We start from the raw sequence: 17,337 nt of genomic DNA, 5'->3' as shown, positions 1-17,337 counted from the left end.
AGGGGCTGAGAGGAAATAATGAGTTCAGTTGGAGGCATGCTAAGTTTTAGGTACTTAGACATCTAAATAGAGATACACAAGTTGGAAGTTGATTTCAGATGCTCAGGGCACATATCCAGACTGGAGAGAGACTTGGCAAGTCGTATATCCACAGGTGATTCTGGAAGTCTTAGAACTCTCCAAATAGGGAGAAATGCATATGGACAGAAGAGAAAACATACAGTTTAAACAATTGAGGTGTTTATTAAATAACTAGAATATACCAGACAGTGCAGTAAGTTATTTCTGATGGATTCCTTATTTAATCTTCTACTACCTTTTGCACTTCCTTTATTGTTACCCCCATTTGCCTGATAACGTCATGGAGATTCTGAGGTTGATATCTTGACCAGTCACACAGCTAATAAGTAGTGAGGTCTGAGTTCAAACCCACGTCTCACGATATCAAATTTGACATTATTTTCCTACACCCCAGCCTTTACACTTTAGCATCTTGTGGGTAAAAACCCTGTATGACACAAGCGTTTAAGAGATGGCTAAGAAAGGATGGTCTACAGAGGAAGGCTGGAGAGTGTGAGAGAAGCAATAGAAGATTAGAGAGAGGATAGACTCCTGACAGGTGATATGAATGTGGTCACAGTGAGAGGACTAGTGACTTTATTAGAGCAGTTTCAGAACACAGTGAAGGCTGCATTGTGGGCTGAGGCACGAAGGAAGGGTGAAGCAATGAAATCCATGAATGGGACTCCTCTGTTCAAGAAGGTGATGAGGGGTGGGAGAGAGCGACCAGCGGTGGGGGAGGTATTCGTGGCAGCCTTGGGAAGTACAAGGATGTTCGTGAGTGGTAAGAGCTGTATGTAGAGCTGTGTTAGGGAGTCCACGCACTTAGACCTCTAAGAGCAGTGTCACTAGTGCAGTGTTGAACCACCAGGGTTGTGAGAGGTTAAGGTAACTTCATGAGTGTAGAAAGGTAATTCTGGGTGCAAGCTTGTTTTGAAGTCTTTTAAATTGTAATCAATCTACTGTCTGTTCAGTTGTTGATCCCTTGTAAGAAAAGGTCTCTGAAAGTTATTTGAAGTAATCTGTCAAGATATACGGACCCTTGATTATTTTTCCACCAAACATCTTCTAGCACATCAATATGAGACCATATGGTATTTATGGTTATAGTTAGAAAATGACATCATGAATTAGTGTGTGTCTAAAATGTTCTAACTTGATTACTATGTAGTTATTTTCATCCATCTCATGTACTTTGGGTTACGTTTTCTGTCCTTTGTTTTGATTTCCACTGTTAATTTTGTTTTGTGATCATAAAAAGGCTTTAGACTTCTCTAAAAAGCCCATTACTTATTGACATGTTTTGAGTTTTGACAGATTCATGTGTTCCTTCAGACTTTTAAAATACATTCACAACAGTAGCAATAATTTATTTTGGAGATTGGGGTTGTATCTAAATCTCACTATCTGGAACAAAATTATAAAATTCACTTGCAAATTTTTGGTCTTTTAAAAATCTTGCAGTCAAAGCATTTACTCTCATTTTCTTTTGATGTGAGTTGCAAGTTGATTTCAGCATATATCATATTGAACAGGAGACTTCTCTTTTCGTGTGTTGAGATACATTTTCTTTCTTTCTTCATCCTTGTGTCTTTTATGACTCGAGCATTACCATCTCGGAGAGAATCACTCTGCTTCATTCTCTCTCTAATCCCTGGAGTCGCCCAGGGATGACTAATCTATGCCCTTTCTCTCTGATATTACATCCTGGTCCTGCCCAGCCTTGTGAAATGTTTCAGAAACCTGACCAGCAGGTAGGACTAAATGATGACAGCCCCCCCACCCCCACCCCAACAATTCCAAATGGCGTGAGAGCTAAGGCACGTGGGAGTGGTCATGATGGCTGTGTTTTAGGAGAGGGGTCCAGTCATTACTAAATAAAATGTCACCATTGATTACCACACAAGAAGATTTTCATATCACTTACTAGGGTAGGCCCTGGGGACATGGTAGTGAGCAGATAGATGCAGTCCCTTCTCTTGAGGAGCTTACAGTCGAGGGAAATGAAATCTTCTTCAAACAACAAAACAGCAAGATAAACCGAGCTTAATAACAAGTGAGAAATACTGTCCTCATTTACTGTTGAACACAAATTTATTAACTACCGTGGGCTAGGCACCTGGATGGAGCGTGAATATAGCAGAGAACAAGAGGGGCACAGCCCCTTATGGTGCTCTGCAGGGAATATCTTTGTTTATGTATGTTACTGGGTGATATTCTTGATATTTTGTATACTATTTCAGTAGTAAATTCCATGTTTGAAATTTGTATTTATAATACTTGTTCGACCAAGAAGCTGGCAAAGTATATACACTTAAAGATTGACTCTCTTCAAAAATATATAAAATTAGGGGCCGGCCTGGTGGCGCAAGCGATTAAGTGCGTGTGCTCCGCTGCGGCGGCCCGGCCGGTTTGGATGCCAGGCGCGCACCGACGCACCACTTGGCAAGCCATGCTGTGGCGGCGCCCCATATAAAGTGGAGGAAGATAGGCACAGATGTTAGCCCAGGGCCAGTCTTCCTCAGCAAAAAAGAAGAGGAGGATTGGCAGATGTTAGCACAGGGCTGATCTCCTCACACACACACAAAAATATATATGTATATATGTGTGTGTGTGTGTATATATATATATATATATATAAAATTAAACTAGCTATCAAAGTGTACTTTCTAGTCACATTCACTTTTCCTAGTCAATAACATTTAATAGTAAGCAGTATAACTGCCTATAACTGATGTGATTATCTTCATATATTCTATATCATTTTTTACAGTTATTGCCAGTTTTCGAGGAACCGTCCCATATGGCCTGTCATTGGAAATTGGGGATACAGTTCAGATCCTGGAGAAGTGTGATGGTAAGTGGGCTGGTGGTGATTGAGGTTGTGTGAACAACCTCCTCAACACAGGATAGTTCATAAAGTTTGTACATTTCTGTCCATACCTCTATTAATCTCTGGAATTTTTCCAGTCACAGTGAACCATTTTTGACAAAACCCATTTCTTGCATATTCAGTGTTTGCCTTAAGGGGAAGCATCATTTGGTATTTTTAAGCTGATGGTATTTTTTCCTAATTTTATTTGCTTATATTCACTAGATGCCAACACAGAAAGCAATTGAGGCTACTGTATTTGTGGGAGTTCATGACTTGGTGCCAAACCAGAAGGCCTTTCTTAGAATCTCAAGGGTCTGGTAGGTCCCCCAGGACAGGAAGAAACAGAGGGCCAGAGCAGAAAGGGCTTACCCAAGGTTGGGTAACCAGATGCCTCGGGGGAGGACTCCTGCCAGGAGAAATCTGCTCTAGTCCTGCAACCTTTTCCTCCCCGCATTCCCCCAAATTTGGACTGAAATTATTCAATACATTTGAAATGTTAGTGGAATATATTATATGAACTCGTATGATTATTGTTAATTTATGTAGCAGGTAACTCATTAAATCAAGATACCTAATATGTTCTCAAATGTTTCCATTCCTGTGCCATAAAACATCCTTAAACTCTAGTCCTTAAAAAGATCTCAGGGCCTGGCCCCAGGGCTAAGTGGTTAAACTTCCACTGCTCCGCTTTGGCAGCCGAGGTTCATGGGTTCGGATCCCGGGTGCAGACCTGCTCCACTCACCGGCCATGGTGGTGTCCCACAAACAAAAAAATAGAGGAGGATTGGCACAGATGTTAGCTCAGGGCTAATCTTCCTCAGCAAAAAAAAAAGAAAAAAAAGAAAAAAGATCCCAGATGAAATGACTACTCTTTTTTCTTATTAACAAAATGACCATATTTTAAAGCCCTATCAGTATATCTCTAGTATATATATTTCTTACTAAAATGTTATCCTTATTAGGAATTTATAATATGATAACATTCTATCATATCAAGGTTCATTATTGATTAAATTGTGTTCCACCAAAAAGAACTATTAAATAAAAGCCTGGCATTAAATGGTGGTAATACATGAACATTTGTTCTGTCCAATGTAGTTGATATATTTAAAAATATCATAAAGTTTCTCTGTCATTGTCAAATATATTTTGTCTGTTTCTACTTTATGTACAGATAAATATAAAATCTGTTTTGAATTGGTACATAAAAATAGGCTTCATAGCTGATGGGAGCTGTTTTGTAACCTGAAAACCTTTCTGTATAGTATAGTTGGACAGGGACTTCTCTACGACATTTCTGCGTAAGTTTTGGTTTCTGTTAGAATAATTATTTAAGAATGGAGTGGCCAGCCTGGTGGTGTGGTGATTAAGTTCATGTGCTCCGCTTTGGCGGCGCAGGGTTTGCTGGTTTGGATCCTGGGCATGGACCTGCATACTGCTCCTCAAGCTACACTGGGCATCTCATACACAAAGTAGAGGAAGATTGGCACAGATGTTAGCTCAGGGACCATCTTCCTCAAGCAAAAAGAGGAAGATTGGCCATAGATGTTAGCTTAGGGCCAATCTTCCTCACCAAAAATAAAAGAATGGATATATTTCTTGAATATGTCTTTAAAGGATCTAATAAACTCTGAGATATAGAGATTCTAATTCTCAATTCATTCTGCCTTCTTCAGACTGAATTTAAAACTGTTAGGCACAATATTTTCCAATATATCCTTTTAGGAAGACTTATGAGGAACAAAATTATTTAAATACAAAGCTCAAATATTAAGCAAAATGGTTTCTATAGTTGAAGAAACTTATAAGTTGAAAATAGTATATTTATAGGGGGTTATGTATTAACCATAGAAGTTCCTATATATACCCTGTACTTGTTTTAAACTATAACAAGATATGTTGCCCCTTAAGGATAGTGCTGTACAATTGATTGAGAGTTGCTTGGAGGTTAAGTAATACGCATTCTACAGAATAAAAATTATGGTGAGCTCAGTTGGTAGGACATTGTGCTGATGAAAGAGTGCCCATTATCTCTTAGTGGATGAGACCTGGCTTCACTCTTCTTGTGCTATCAGACTGATCCTAACCCAAGATGGTGGGCTGAAGGATGTGAGAATTCACTACATGACTGCTGGCTGAGCACTATTCTTTGGTGCTAGAGTCTGGGCTTTATGGTCAGGAAAAGAGAATTTGGAAATGTATTAAATCTTGTGCAAATTCGTGAATTTCCCTGAAATGTAGTGTAGCCTTTTATAAAATGGAAGAACCTGTGCTCAGAGAGGTCAATTACCTTGTTCAGGATTAAATAGCTAATTAGTCACAAAGCCAGAATTTAAGCCCAATGCTCTGATTCCAAAGCCTTTACTTCCGTTATGCATGTTTCTATTTTTTAAGTAAATTTCCAATACACTTTTTAAACATTTTTATTAATAGAATACTTAAACTAATAGTCACCTGAACTTCAGTCTAGCCTAGTCCCAACCCCCACCTTGTTTATACCTAGAATATTTACATGCAGGATAAAATTCCATCAGCAAAGGACCGAGTGATTCATAATCATTTCTTTTCTTTAAAATATTATAATGGTTTATTGAAATATGACTATGATTATTTCTTCACAGGCTGGTACAGAGGATTTGCCTTAAAAAACCCAAATATCAAGGTAAAAATTATTACTTCGAACCATAATTATGGGATTTTTTTAAAAAAAGATAGTTATTTTACATTTTTTCATTATACAATTGCAATTATAGTTGGGACTCTTAGTTGAAATGCTAAATGGCAATACAGATTTTCATAATTTTGGAAATTCCTCTGAACTTGGATTATAGTTGCGACATGCTACTCAAATCATAATCCTATGTAGTTCTTGAAATTTGTCCTGAGAAGACCTTAATAAGCTCATTATATATAAATAAAATCTTTTTGAAGTGTTAATTTTGCAGAGAGCGAAATTAAAATTCAGGCAAGAGAAATGTATATTCCAAAATAAATATTGAATAGATGTATTTAATCTTTAAGTTTTCTGTGGTATCATTTGTAGAATATTGGTGTGGAGAAACAAGTTTATTTGAGGATATGTTAAGAGTCCCTTTGGGTTTGAGGAGCTGAAACGTGAGAAAACCGTATTATAAAGAATCCATCTTTCTTACCAATCCAGACAGAAACTAAGACTCATTATCCTTTATATATTTATATAAATCCTTAGGAATTATAGTAGAAAGAAATATGATTTTTCTTTTACCGTTCATTTGTACAGTTGATGATTTTGACACTAATCCTTACTAATATCTATGTTTTTCTACTTTATTCTAATCTCCCCAATTTTCACCCATACTTCCCACATTCTCTAATATTTTCTTATATGTCATGTTCATTTTTTGATTTAATTCTGGCTTTATTAGAATGGTAGATCAGACATTGTATCGTTTCTCATTCTCAAAATATAAGTAATCTAAACTCTTTTGCCTACCTTTCTGCTTAAATATACCTTTTTTTGATCATCCAACTATATTTAATTACTTTATTTCATTTATTTTAGGTCATTCTAAAGGAGAGCCTCAGGGACAAAAGAGTGTACAAATTTAATTTTTTAAAATACTTTAGCCCTCATTTAAAGTAATTTTTGGACATCTGCAAGGCACATGCTAATATAGCTTCAGTATTTAATTATTCATTTAGAACATGTTTGAGAAAACAATCTGTTGTGGTTTCTGTTACTTCTCTCTCTATTCTAACAAACCTCAAGTTCTGACTTTTCGTTATTAATTATAGTTACTCTATTTGTTATTCCTACCATATTGAGCTAAATTTAAATTCTGAAGAAACTAAAGTTATTTTTTTTAACCAATATAACTATTTGCCACTGTTGTATGTACAGAATTTGCTTATCAAATTTTATGTTATCCTTGGATCCACAATGGTGATAATATATTCAAATGACATTTGTTTTCCTAAATATTTAATTGAATTTGTCATTTGATACTACATGAAAGATCATTCAGAAAATGTTGTCATTTAATGGATAATAAAATTGATGCTCATTTTTTTTTTTATGTTGTTTCTTTCAATTTCCCATTTAGAACAAAGGAGCAATTTCCTTGCCCTGTGTTTTCCCTACGATAAAAAGCTTTAAGCCAGCATGGCTTCTTTTGTTTAATTTTTGTTCCATCAGAATGGCAGCCTGGTGATTAATTGCTGCTCTGTTTTCATTAGAGATCTTCCTTAACACATAATATACATGATGTCTCCAAATTCACAGTGGTATTTTTTTGTGTGTATATTTTTAAATGGACGTATGAGTATTTTGGAAAGAAGAAAAAGAATAACCAAAACAAACAAACAAAAACAACCTTCTTTCAGACCTATGTAATATTTTTAAAAAATTCTTATTCATCATGCTGTTTATGTAGAATTCTTGAAAAATTTTTAATTTTCTGTTTTATAAAGAATATATTTATTGAGATTTAATTTTTTTATTATATTATTTTAGAGTATCTTTAAATTTGTAAACCAATGAATAGTAGTAAATAAAAGGAATGGATCTAAGCTACAATAGACTTTAGCCTATAGAATGTGGTAGAGATATTGTTTTTCCTATTCCTGGTATTTTTATAGTTGTATGACTACATTTTATATATCTGACTTGTGAAATCAACCCTGCCTTAACAGACAGCTAGCACCATAACGTTCACATTTTGTTTTCCAGGGTATATTTCCTTCCAGCTACGTTCACTTGAAAAATGCCTGTGTAAAGAACAAAGGGTAAGAAATGAGTTGTATTAATAGTTGGAGGATTTTCGCAGAATCATTGCTTATTTTGGAACTTGAAAGGCTTAGTAATTGTCTTGAAAAATGAACTATAGATGATCATGCCATTGTCTATGTTGTTTGATAAAGATAGATTACACTAAGGTGGTTTTTGGAGAAGATTAAACACGGTACGTCTGTGTGCTGAACAACAGTAGGATCTAGGGCACTGGAGGTCGCGTTGTCCACAAATCATGGAATCAGCCTAAACCTAAGCAGAAAGAGTTGGTTCTTTCTGGTTTCCTGCTATGTAGAGAAGCATGGCAGTCAGACCCATTGAGTGCTGAGTCATGTCTCAAACCCCAGGCATTTCCTAGATTCACCACTGATTATAAGCAGCCACGTCTGACTGTCTTTTCCTAATTGGGGATAATTCCATATCCTTGTGTGACCACTTCACAAAGCCACTATTCTACTTCAGAGAACAGCATTTCTATAATATTTTTTTTTTATTGAGCCCATTGATTACCTAGGATTTCTCATATATTTAAAAAGTTTTTCCAGTCTGTTTCCAAAAGGACTTGAAGTAGCTGTCAGGATAACAGATCATTCAAATAAAATATTACAGGATAAAACAGTAGAACTTGCTTATGTAAATGGTTAACATCGTTCATTATAAGCGGGCCATGGATTTGGACCCAAACATTTGCTGCCAGTGCCACAAGGAATATGCATTGGATCCTTGAATAATTTTGATTTTATGACAAAAGAAAGAATACAGATTCTGCCATAGAAATTACATTTTTCCTCAAATAGCAAAAAATAGTAATTTATTTGTATTCTTAAAGCACGTTTTAAAACATAATAAATGATATCTTCAAACTTGAGTTTTACCAAAAAGTTCCAAGGATGTTATTCAAATAGATGATTCTTATATCCAGTCTATAAAGGTAGGGTATTAAATCTTAGTTCAGGGAAATAACTTCTGCAGGAGGTAGAGAACCTATGGTGTAAATATTTTGAGTGTTCCCTCTGTGGATTAAAGCTTAAAGAGTCTAGGAGATCCTTACACTATATGTCTTATTTATGTCAGCTACTTTAAGCAATATTATTATCTTAGTAGTAATTATTTAAAACAGTAGATTAAAAACATAATAATTCTAATACTAATAATTACCACCACTACTACTCTTTTAATAAATGTGTGTCCTTCAGAAATGTAGTGCAGCTATAATCCACCAGAAGTGAGTCAAGCAGAGTTCTCAGTCCTGTTGGAATTCTCTCATCAGGCTGGGTTTGACACTATCCAGCCCCGCTCAAGTAAACCAGAGAACACTCCAGAAAACACTTTAGCCACAGGCTTACTCTTGTTCTGACCTTTCTACCCTAGTGATCTGGGCTAGGCAATGTGGAAACTCAAGGTCTCTACCCTGGCCCTTCAAGTGTCCACCTAGGCAGATCCGTGCAGCCAGTTCTCTTTGCTGCCTTTGCCCCAGGCCCAAACCTACCCATTCAACTCTCCAGAGCCAAGGGCCACCCGCCCCCATCTTACACACTGACCTATCGAGGAAGAGAAAGAGAGAATGCTAGCAAAGATGATGTCAAGTATCGCTCCATCCAGTGAAAGTCCTACCTCGCAAAGCAGATTGGGGTGGGACATAATTTTAATTAAAATAAATACTTTTATTTATTTATTTATTTTTGTCCTAGTGAGTAACTGGTGCATATCTGGCCCCCTTCCCTGAGGAAGTTTAAACGTGGGTGAAGTTGTCTCAAAATTTGGTTGCGTAAGTTTAAGACTTGGTTGTAGGTTCTCCACCGGACACGGGGCATGATGCGCATTATACAGCAGGAGAACTTTGGGGTAGAATCGAAATTTATTTTCTAAAAAAATGTTACTGGAATTGATTGAGACACTAGATTCTAGGACTGTTAACTGGAGGAAAAACTTTAGCCTGAAAACATTTGAGAACATGTATTACTAAGTGATTGCTTTCCCAGAGAGGAACCTCTTTGGGATTTTGACATTACCTGTTTTATTTTAAGGGGATTAGCAGCCTGATGGCCCACTAGGATGAAATAGCTGCGAAGTACATCTGTGAATAACTGAACAAAACATAATTTCAGGGACAACTACTTATGACTGACTATTTGAACATTGATTTTGGTTTTGGTATAATTAAGAAGAAACAGCTGCCTCATCTAAAATGGCAATTTTGTGCTTCTTAAAAATTTACATTTGGTTGAACAAACCCCAGATCAGCTTCCCACAGACTGAATTGCCTTTATGTTCTTTCCTGGCTCTTCAGAGCAATGTAGGACTGATGGGGGTCCTTAAATTAAATTATAGTTTGCGAACAGTGAGGCCACTTCTGTATTGTTCAATTCCTGCTGAGATCATGTCACTTTTTAAATGTTAAGTAGGTTGTTGAGTTTTCCTGGAAATTCATTGTTTCCCTCCTTGACCTTGCGTCTGATCATTGTATAATCTTTGTCTCTAAATATTCATCATTTAAATTGCAACAGCTGTTTCAAAAGCAAAAGAAATGTACTACCATTTGAAAATGTCATATATAGACTTGATCAAAGGTTCTGTATATGTCACAGCTCATATATTACTGTTTACTTTTACTTCTAGTTTTTAAATCCAAGTTTTACATTTTCAGCTGTGTTTAAGCTCAGAAAGAAGGAAAATATTCACAGGGCAAGTATTTTAGCAGCAGTGTGGAATGAGGAGATGAGGCTCTGTTGGTGAAGAATTCAAGGCAAGAATTTAGTTCCCATTCTTGCTGTCACAAAGACTTTACAAAAGGCAGTTATACACACTTTGGACATAACATTAAAAAGGAACTGCAGAACAGCTATTAGCCTCATACTAGGAAGTAATTTTCCCTTGATCATCTAGACAACCTGGTTCAGTGTCTAATATGCTGTTACGTTCTACATATTAAATGTTGTCCTTGAAAAAAAATATACTCAAATGAAGAAAATAATCCTCATCAATATAGTTGGCAGCATTCTTTTAAGAAACTGTAGTAATAACCGCCATTTAACCAATTTAACTTGCAACTAAATGGAAAGAATTTGAAAAAAGAAACTAGAGATGAAAAAAAAGGTTATTGTACATCAAAGATAGGATACAGAGGACAAATGAAATCTTCTGGGGTTTTTTTTTTCCTTTCATCTCCTTATGTATCTTCTCAACATCAGGACCACTTACATACCCTACTAGATGTTGGTATGACCGCTTTCCAAGTATAGTTTCTGACTTAGAGAAGAAATAGGAAGAATATATTACCCTGATCATAGAGAGGAACATTTTGCAATGGATATTCAAATATTTGTGATGTCGCAAACTCTTAATAAATTCTGCGATGCATGATAACATTGCTAATAGTACTAATCATTTTTCATGGTCCCGTTAGCAAGTAATAAAAATGGAGTGTTAATGAGATCAAGTGAATGTTTAATCAGTACTGTGGTGTCTAGTTATTTATAACGTTAAGTGAGTTTGGATGTTTGCAGCCATTCTTTCCTTATCATTGAACGAGTCTTGTCACTCCCTTTGACTCCTATGGTCATAGTGCTTGGAAAGCAAAAGCCATCTCACGGTTTATGTAAACCTGGTGACCTCATGTTACACATGACGGCTTTTGGGCTTGGAGAGGTTAAATGAGTTGCTGTTTGGTGGTCAGACTTGGCTGGAGCAGAACTCTTCTGATGTTGTTTCTTCTCCACTACACTGCCCAAACTTGATCCAGATGAAGTGGCTGGTCATTTTGGTATTGTACCACCATAACCCACATAGCGCTCCTCACACAAGTTCATAATCAGATCCTGGTTACTGTCTGCAGAACCAAAAATAATTAGGTGGCTTTTTTTCCTGGTTTATCTTTTAGAGTATTCAAAAGAAAATTGTTGTCCATGATATTTGCATATTTATTTTTCCTTTTTTAATTTTACAGACAATTTGAAATGGTTATTCCCACTGAAGATTCTGTTATCACAGAAATGACATCAACATTAAGAGATTGGGGAACCATGTGGAAACAACTCTATGTGGTAAGTAATTTTTAATGGCATACTTTTTCAGATAGAGAATTGTTTTAAGAAATAACAGAACAAGAATAGACATCAACTAATATTTGAGCACCTGCTGTAAGTCACTAGTACTCCTCCAGGGACTGGAGATACAGAGCTTAAAAAGACATAGTCTTGTTGTAATTTGTATGTCCACGGAGCATGGGTTTTATAAGTTCTTTTTCAAGCTGCAGGAATGTAAAGGATAATTTTCTGGTATCCAATCAATCCATCTAAACCATAGGATGGTTTACATGCAGCTAATGTTAGGCTTTCTGAATATTTTTAATTTTAAGGGAGAAATAAATTTAGTTTTCAATACAACTTTAGTATTGGCAGTATTTTATTATATTCTAATTCTCTGTAAATGGTTCAAGTATACTGAAAATGGTAGACTACTTAGCCAGAATCAATGAGAATGTTCTAAATATACAAGAGAAAGGAATGTTTCTTGGAAACAAGGGAGGGGTCAATGTTTTGGGGATATGTATATGTACTTATTCACTGATAACTAATTACATTTATTGAAAGAGCTTTCTATGTTGCACACTCTGTGGGACGTAATCCATATGCAGTATGTCATTTAATCCATTCACCCACTCAAGGAGATAATGACTATGATCACCCCCAGCTTACAAATGAGGAAAATGGAGCGAGAGTGAAGTAGTCAGGAAACAGCTGAGCTGGGATTCTGATGTGAGTCTAGTACCCTCACTCTGAACCACAGCATATGGGGAAATTTGGGGGTGGTGAAGTTTTGGGGAAGATGAATGCTATTCTTTTATTTTCAAAGAAACTTAGGGAACAGCTTAGTCATTGGAGGGGATGTGTTCAAAATACAAAAGTGTACTTAGCCTGACCAAGCAATTTGAAACAGCCTTGAGAAACAGTCAGAGAGAAAATCCAAATGAGTGAGGGACATTGGCACAGAATGACAGTTTTTATTGTCTGGCACATATAAAGTGCAATAGGATATTTCAGAGGCAAAAAAATTAGAAGAAGTCACTAATAAAAACCCCTTTGATGTTGGATTTCTCTGACCATGCCCTCCTGGAGCTGGTGGGCTCAGGTCTCACTACTAAAATCCATAAGATGATCTTACATGCAAGGCCAGAGTCTAAGCTTTGGTGGAATGAGGTAGAGGCAAAATCAGGATAACTGAGCTCAAGGGCTCTGTGCTGGGAGACTACAAAGGAAATGCAGATCTCCTTTTCAGATTTTTAAAAAAAAATTATGTTGGAAAGAATATAAAATCCAAGTATTATTTCACTTAAAATAACATTGTGCATGACACTAACATGGAAAATAAAACTATTGAATCACTGCATCTTTAATACCGAGCCTAAGAGTTATAAAAATAATGACAGTGTAAGTGTTATCCATTAGTTGAGCTAGAGCACCAGCACTTTTCCGTTTATATAGTTGCTTGTGGGGAAAAAAAGTTGAATTTCCTCTTGATTCTGCCTTTTCCAGCTATTTTTACTGCTTTCGAGGTTGTGAGCATCTATTTTGGGGACATACTCGATTGCCTTGAAAATCTGTGTGTTGTAAGCGCTAAGAATAACCTTCTCACCTCTTCGGTCCTGAGCAATGAAGACAGAGAATTAGTTAAAAATTTCCCTGGATACTGGAATGGTAGTCACTTATGTTAGGAACGAGTAAAAAGTTTAACCTGGAGATATCAGATTTTTGACCTTGAGAATGAAACTGGCTTTGGCTATGTTGGACCTTTTGGTTTCTCTTTTCTTGATGTAAATATTTTGTTTCAAGTCTATCATGTTTGAGTGTTTTGGAGTACTGTGCATGTTTTTTCCCAACAGTTTTAAGGTGCCTGTCTTCTCCACTCGAAGATGTCTGATGAGGGTAGTAATATTTTGTAAATTGTAAGCAGTGTATGAGATATACTTAATTGACTAAAACATTTAGCATCAAAGCACATGGTAGATACTTGGGAAATGCTAGTTGCTCTTTTTAATAACGTTAGTAAGAACCTAAATAAGGTTCTTTAAAATATCACTTAATAAAATATCAGTAATATAACCACAGAAAGTTTAAGAGAAATATAGCAGCCGTCTTTTACTGAGTCCCTTTGTGCAGGCCTTTCCCTGAATATTTTACTTCTGTCTTCCCTGGGGCTCTGCCAGGTAGTTTTTAAATCTTGAATCTTGTCCAAGATAATCTATCCAGGGTCCCATGCTAAGTGGTAAAGCCTGAGTTTAAATCTAGATCCGCTGCTCCAAAACCTATGTTGTTTTTATTTTGAAGCAAATGAAAATGTACCCATTCTCTAAAACACTAAAATACCGTTAACTTTTGCTACATTTCTGGTATATTGTAGGAATTTTTAGATATTAGATATTATGTCATTACAGATGTTTAATATCGTACCGTACCTTTTTGTTTAATATTAAACGAAAAGCATTTTTCATATTTCTGAATAGTCTTCATAACCAATTTTTAAAATCCAGTTTTTAAAGAGTCGTCATTTTATGACTAGCTGTCAAACCAGATATATACTGTTTTCATACATTAGTAGGGCAGGGTTACTGGTCGGGGCTGCAGTACGTCAGTGTTCCGGCCGGCCTTGCCCTAAAGGGAAAGCTGACCAGCTGGTTTTCTTTGTATAAAGGATCCAGCTTCCTTCTCATGTCAGCGTTCTCTTAAACTTAAGTACTAGAGGTGACATTGTTAGAAAATCCAGCTCATCCCACTGGACAGTGCAGAACACCTTCCCCAAGAGCTGGGCAAGTGACATTCACACTGTGACAGTCAGTTCAAGAGGGAGCTGGCTCTCTCCTTTGCTGCATACGATTTAACTTATTTTATATCTTCCTTCTTAATTTCTTTGACTTGAGTAGACCTTTCCTTTTGAACGCTGACTTCCTCAAGCTTTTCTTGATCTTCCCTGCTTATTCTTTTACATGACCTAAACAGAATCCACCTCTCAAAATCCACAAAAACAACCTGCTGTAAATCAAGGTATTCATTCATTCATTCTCCAGCTGCTGGGGCTACTGAAGGCAGATAAGCCATTGTGTTTGGGAGCTTCCACCAAGTGGAGAACACAGACACTGAGCAGTGAATTACAAGAATATTGCGTTACAGTGCCCTTGTAATGACTTGTATGAGAGTGTATGATGTAAGTAGACAGTGAGAAGTAATAGAATAGGCTTAACAGAGTGTTGTAGTTGCTGAGAGGAGAGCAGGATTATTTATATCTCAGAGGATCAGAGATGACGTCCTGGAGAGTGCATCTTGTTCAGCTGACACATTTGTCTAACCTGCACAGTACATGAAAATGCTTCATGTCACCAAGTATTGATAAAGCAAAAGACATGTCACTACTTTTTAAAATAAAAAGTATGTTATGACTAAACGTCTGTACCCATTACACAGAACTTGATATTTCTGGCATCTTATCGCTGTAGAGAACTTTAGATGAATGATAATCTCAATACTATTATACCACTGTTCGTGTAGTCTACTAATAAGTTTTTGTAGAAAGTAAAAGCATAGCTTCTAGTTAAGAAAGATGAAGAGTAATTGTTTGTAGAAAGTAAAAGTATAGCTTCTAGTTAAGAAAGATGAAGAATAAATACTTATAAAGGGTTTTGTCCCTAAGTGTCTCTGGGTAAGAGGTAGAGACTTAGGTTTTGGTAAAGACAGAATATCTGTAGAGGGCTTATTCTGGACCATGCCCAAAACAATAACAGTATTAGTAGCAGCTGATACATGGTATTTATTCTAAGCCAGAAATTTTTCTCAAAATTTTAATATATTAAGTCATCAATCCTCACAACAACCCTGTGAGGGTAGTTACTATGATACCCATTCTACAGATGAGAAAATAAACTCAAAGAGACTAATAAATTGCCAAAGGTTTTTCAGCTAGTAAATGGCAAAATTGGAATGCAGATCGAGGTAGTTTGGCTCTCGGGTCTGTGTACTTCATCACTGTGCTATACTGCTCTCTTCACGAACATTCTCTCTAATCCATAGAACAACCTTACAGGGAGATAACACTGTCCCTGTTTCACAGATGACAAAATTCACTCTCAAAACTAGTAAGTGGCACAACCAGGATTTGAAGCCAGGAGTTTAAGCCATCTTCTTTCCACTAAGCCACCTTGCTTGATAAATTTCACAGGAGCGTATCTTGAATCTACATGAATGTTTAACAAGTAAGAAAGAAAACACAATTTTCCCCCAAAGATCTGAATACTGACCAGATAATAGCAGTGCAAATCCACCAATGAATGAGTTTGAGAGCCCCCTCTGTGAGCCCAATTTCTCATGGAAATACAGGAAAACATTAAGACCAACAAGCAAGAAATAGTTGGAAAACCATGTTTTCCACCGAATTGGCCTTAATTACATACAGCTGTGGTTCAGAGACGGGAGAAAAGCATGTGAGCAAGAGTTATCAGGGAAGATATCCTGACAGAGATAGAAGTCAGGTGGAGCCTTGAAGGACAGTAGAATTTGGACAGAGCTAAAGAAAGGAGCTTTTGAGGTGGAAAGGGAGGCACAGTATGTAAGCTCTGGGTGTGGAGGCCTAGTGAGAACACTGGGACACAAAGTGTCTGTGTTGGGGATGCTGAGAAGTAAAGTTGGATTCTTGGGCAGGAGAGCAGTGTCATGAGCTGTATGAAAGCCTATGGAGCAGTGAGTGTGTTGGAGGACACCAGGGGAGAGTTAGTCTGTCCAAAGAGTGGCAAGCACAGAGCGGGTAAGCAGGACTTGCCCTCCCTTTCCTCTGTGGTTACCTCACAACTCAGTATGAGGACTGACTGCCAAATCTCCACGTTTGCGTATTTCCTAGAGAAATGAAGGTGATCTCTTCCACCGGCTGTGGCATATCATGAATGAAATCCTGGATCTGCGGCGGCAGGTGCTGGTGGGCCATCTGACCCACGACCGGATGAAGGATGTGAAGCGCCACATTACCGCCCGCCTGGACTGGGGCAATGAGTGAGTACCGGCCACCACACGGGTGATCTCTAGGGGCTGAACTCAACAGAAGCGACATAGGTGTGAGCCACTGTGTGGAAATATCTCCGGAAGACACCATATGTGGCTTTTCCAGTTTTCTCCTTTTGGGGACTTAGTACAAACTGTCATTGATGGAGCTGAGAGCCACATCTTCTAGGGCTGGTGCGGGCACCAGGATGTTGTTTGTTCTCTAGTGCCCTGCGTGGTCTGACGGTGTGCACGTGCTGATGGAATATGAAATGTTCACAAGGATCAATCAGATATGGCTGCTGCTAAAATAGACCTTATTTTCAAATAGGCTTTCGGTTTGGCATGTGTATTTGCTTTCAAGTTTATATCACTTATGTGGTGGTAGGTTACCAGTGTAATCCGGAGGGCGACAGTAATGCTGACAGCTTCTGTTAAAAGTCTTAGGAGGGGTACACTGGGGGTGCCTTTCATTATTGCCCTGATTTGGCCTGTGCATATATATTAGCCTCTTTGAGGAGATGCTTGGGAGAACTCAGTAAAAAAACTGTTCTTGATCAAGATTTACTTCCAAGTAAAACTATAAGTGACTAGTCTAGTACAACAGCCAAGCA

At 37.2% G+C, this 17,337-nt stretch overlaps 1 protein-coding gene across 4 annotated transcripts in view; it reads left to right on the top strand.

Moving 5' to 3' along the window:
* Window positions 1-17,337, top strand: part of DOCK4 (dedicator of cytokinesis 4) — a 447,327-nt gene that overhangs the window by 176,103 nt on the left and 253,887 nt on the right. For all 4 annotated transcript variants that reach the window (XM_087429682.1, XM_087429692.1, XM_087429686.1 and 1 more), the window contains exons 2-6: window positions 2,834-2,917; window positions 5,557-5,597; window positions 7,644-7,699; window positions 11,650-11,746; window positions 16,587-16,735. In XM_087429682.1, coding sequence (XP_087285808.1) covers window positions 2,834-2,917; window positions 5,557-5,597; window positions 7,644-7,699; window positions 11,650-11,746; window positions 16,587-16,735 — 427 coding nt within the window. The remainder of the gene's footprint in view (window positions 1-2,833; window positions 2,918-5,556; window positions 5,598-7,643; window positions 7,700-11,649; window positions 11,747-16,586; window positions 16,736-17,337) is intronic.

Source organism: Ceratotherium simum, chromosome 1 (assembly GCF_057802395.1).
Source record: "Ceratotherium simum simum isolate JZ-2026a chromosome 1, ASM5780239v1, whole genome shotgun sequence".
In the NCBI taxonomy this organism is placed as follows: domain Eukaryota; kingdom Metazoa; phylum Chordata; class Mammalia; order Perissodactyla; family Rhinocerotidae; genus Ceratotherium; species Ceratotherium simum.
This window is presented reverse-complemented; position numbering and strand designations above follow the sequence as displayed.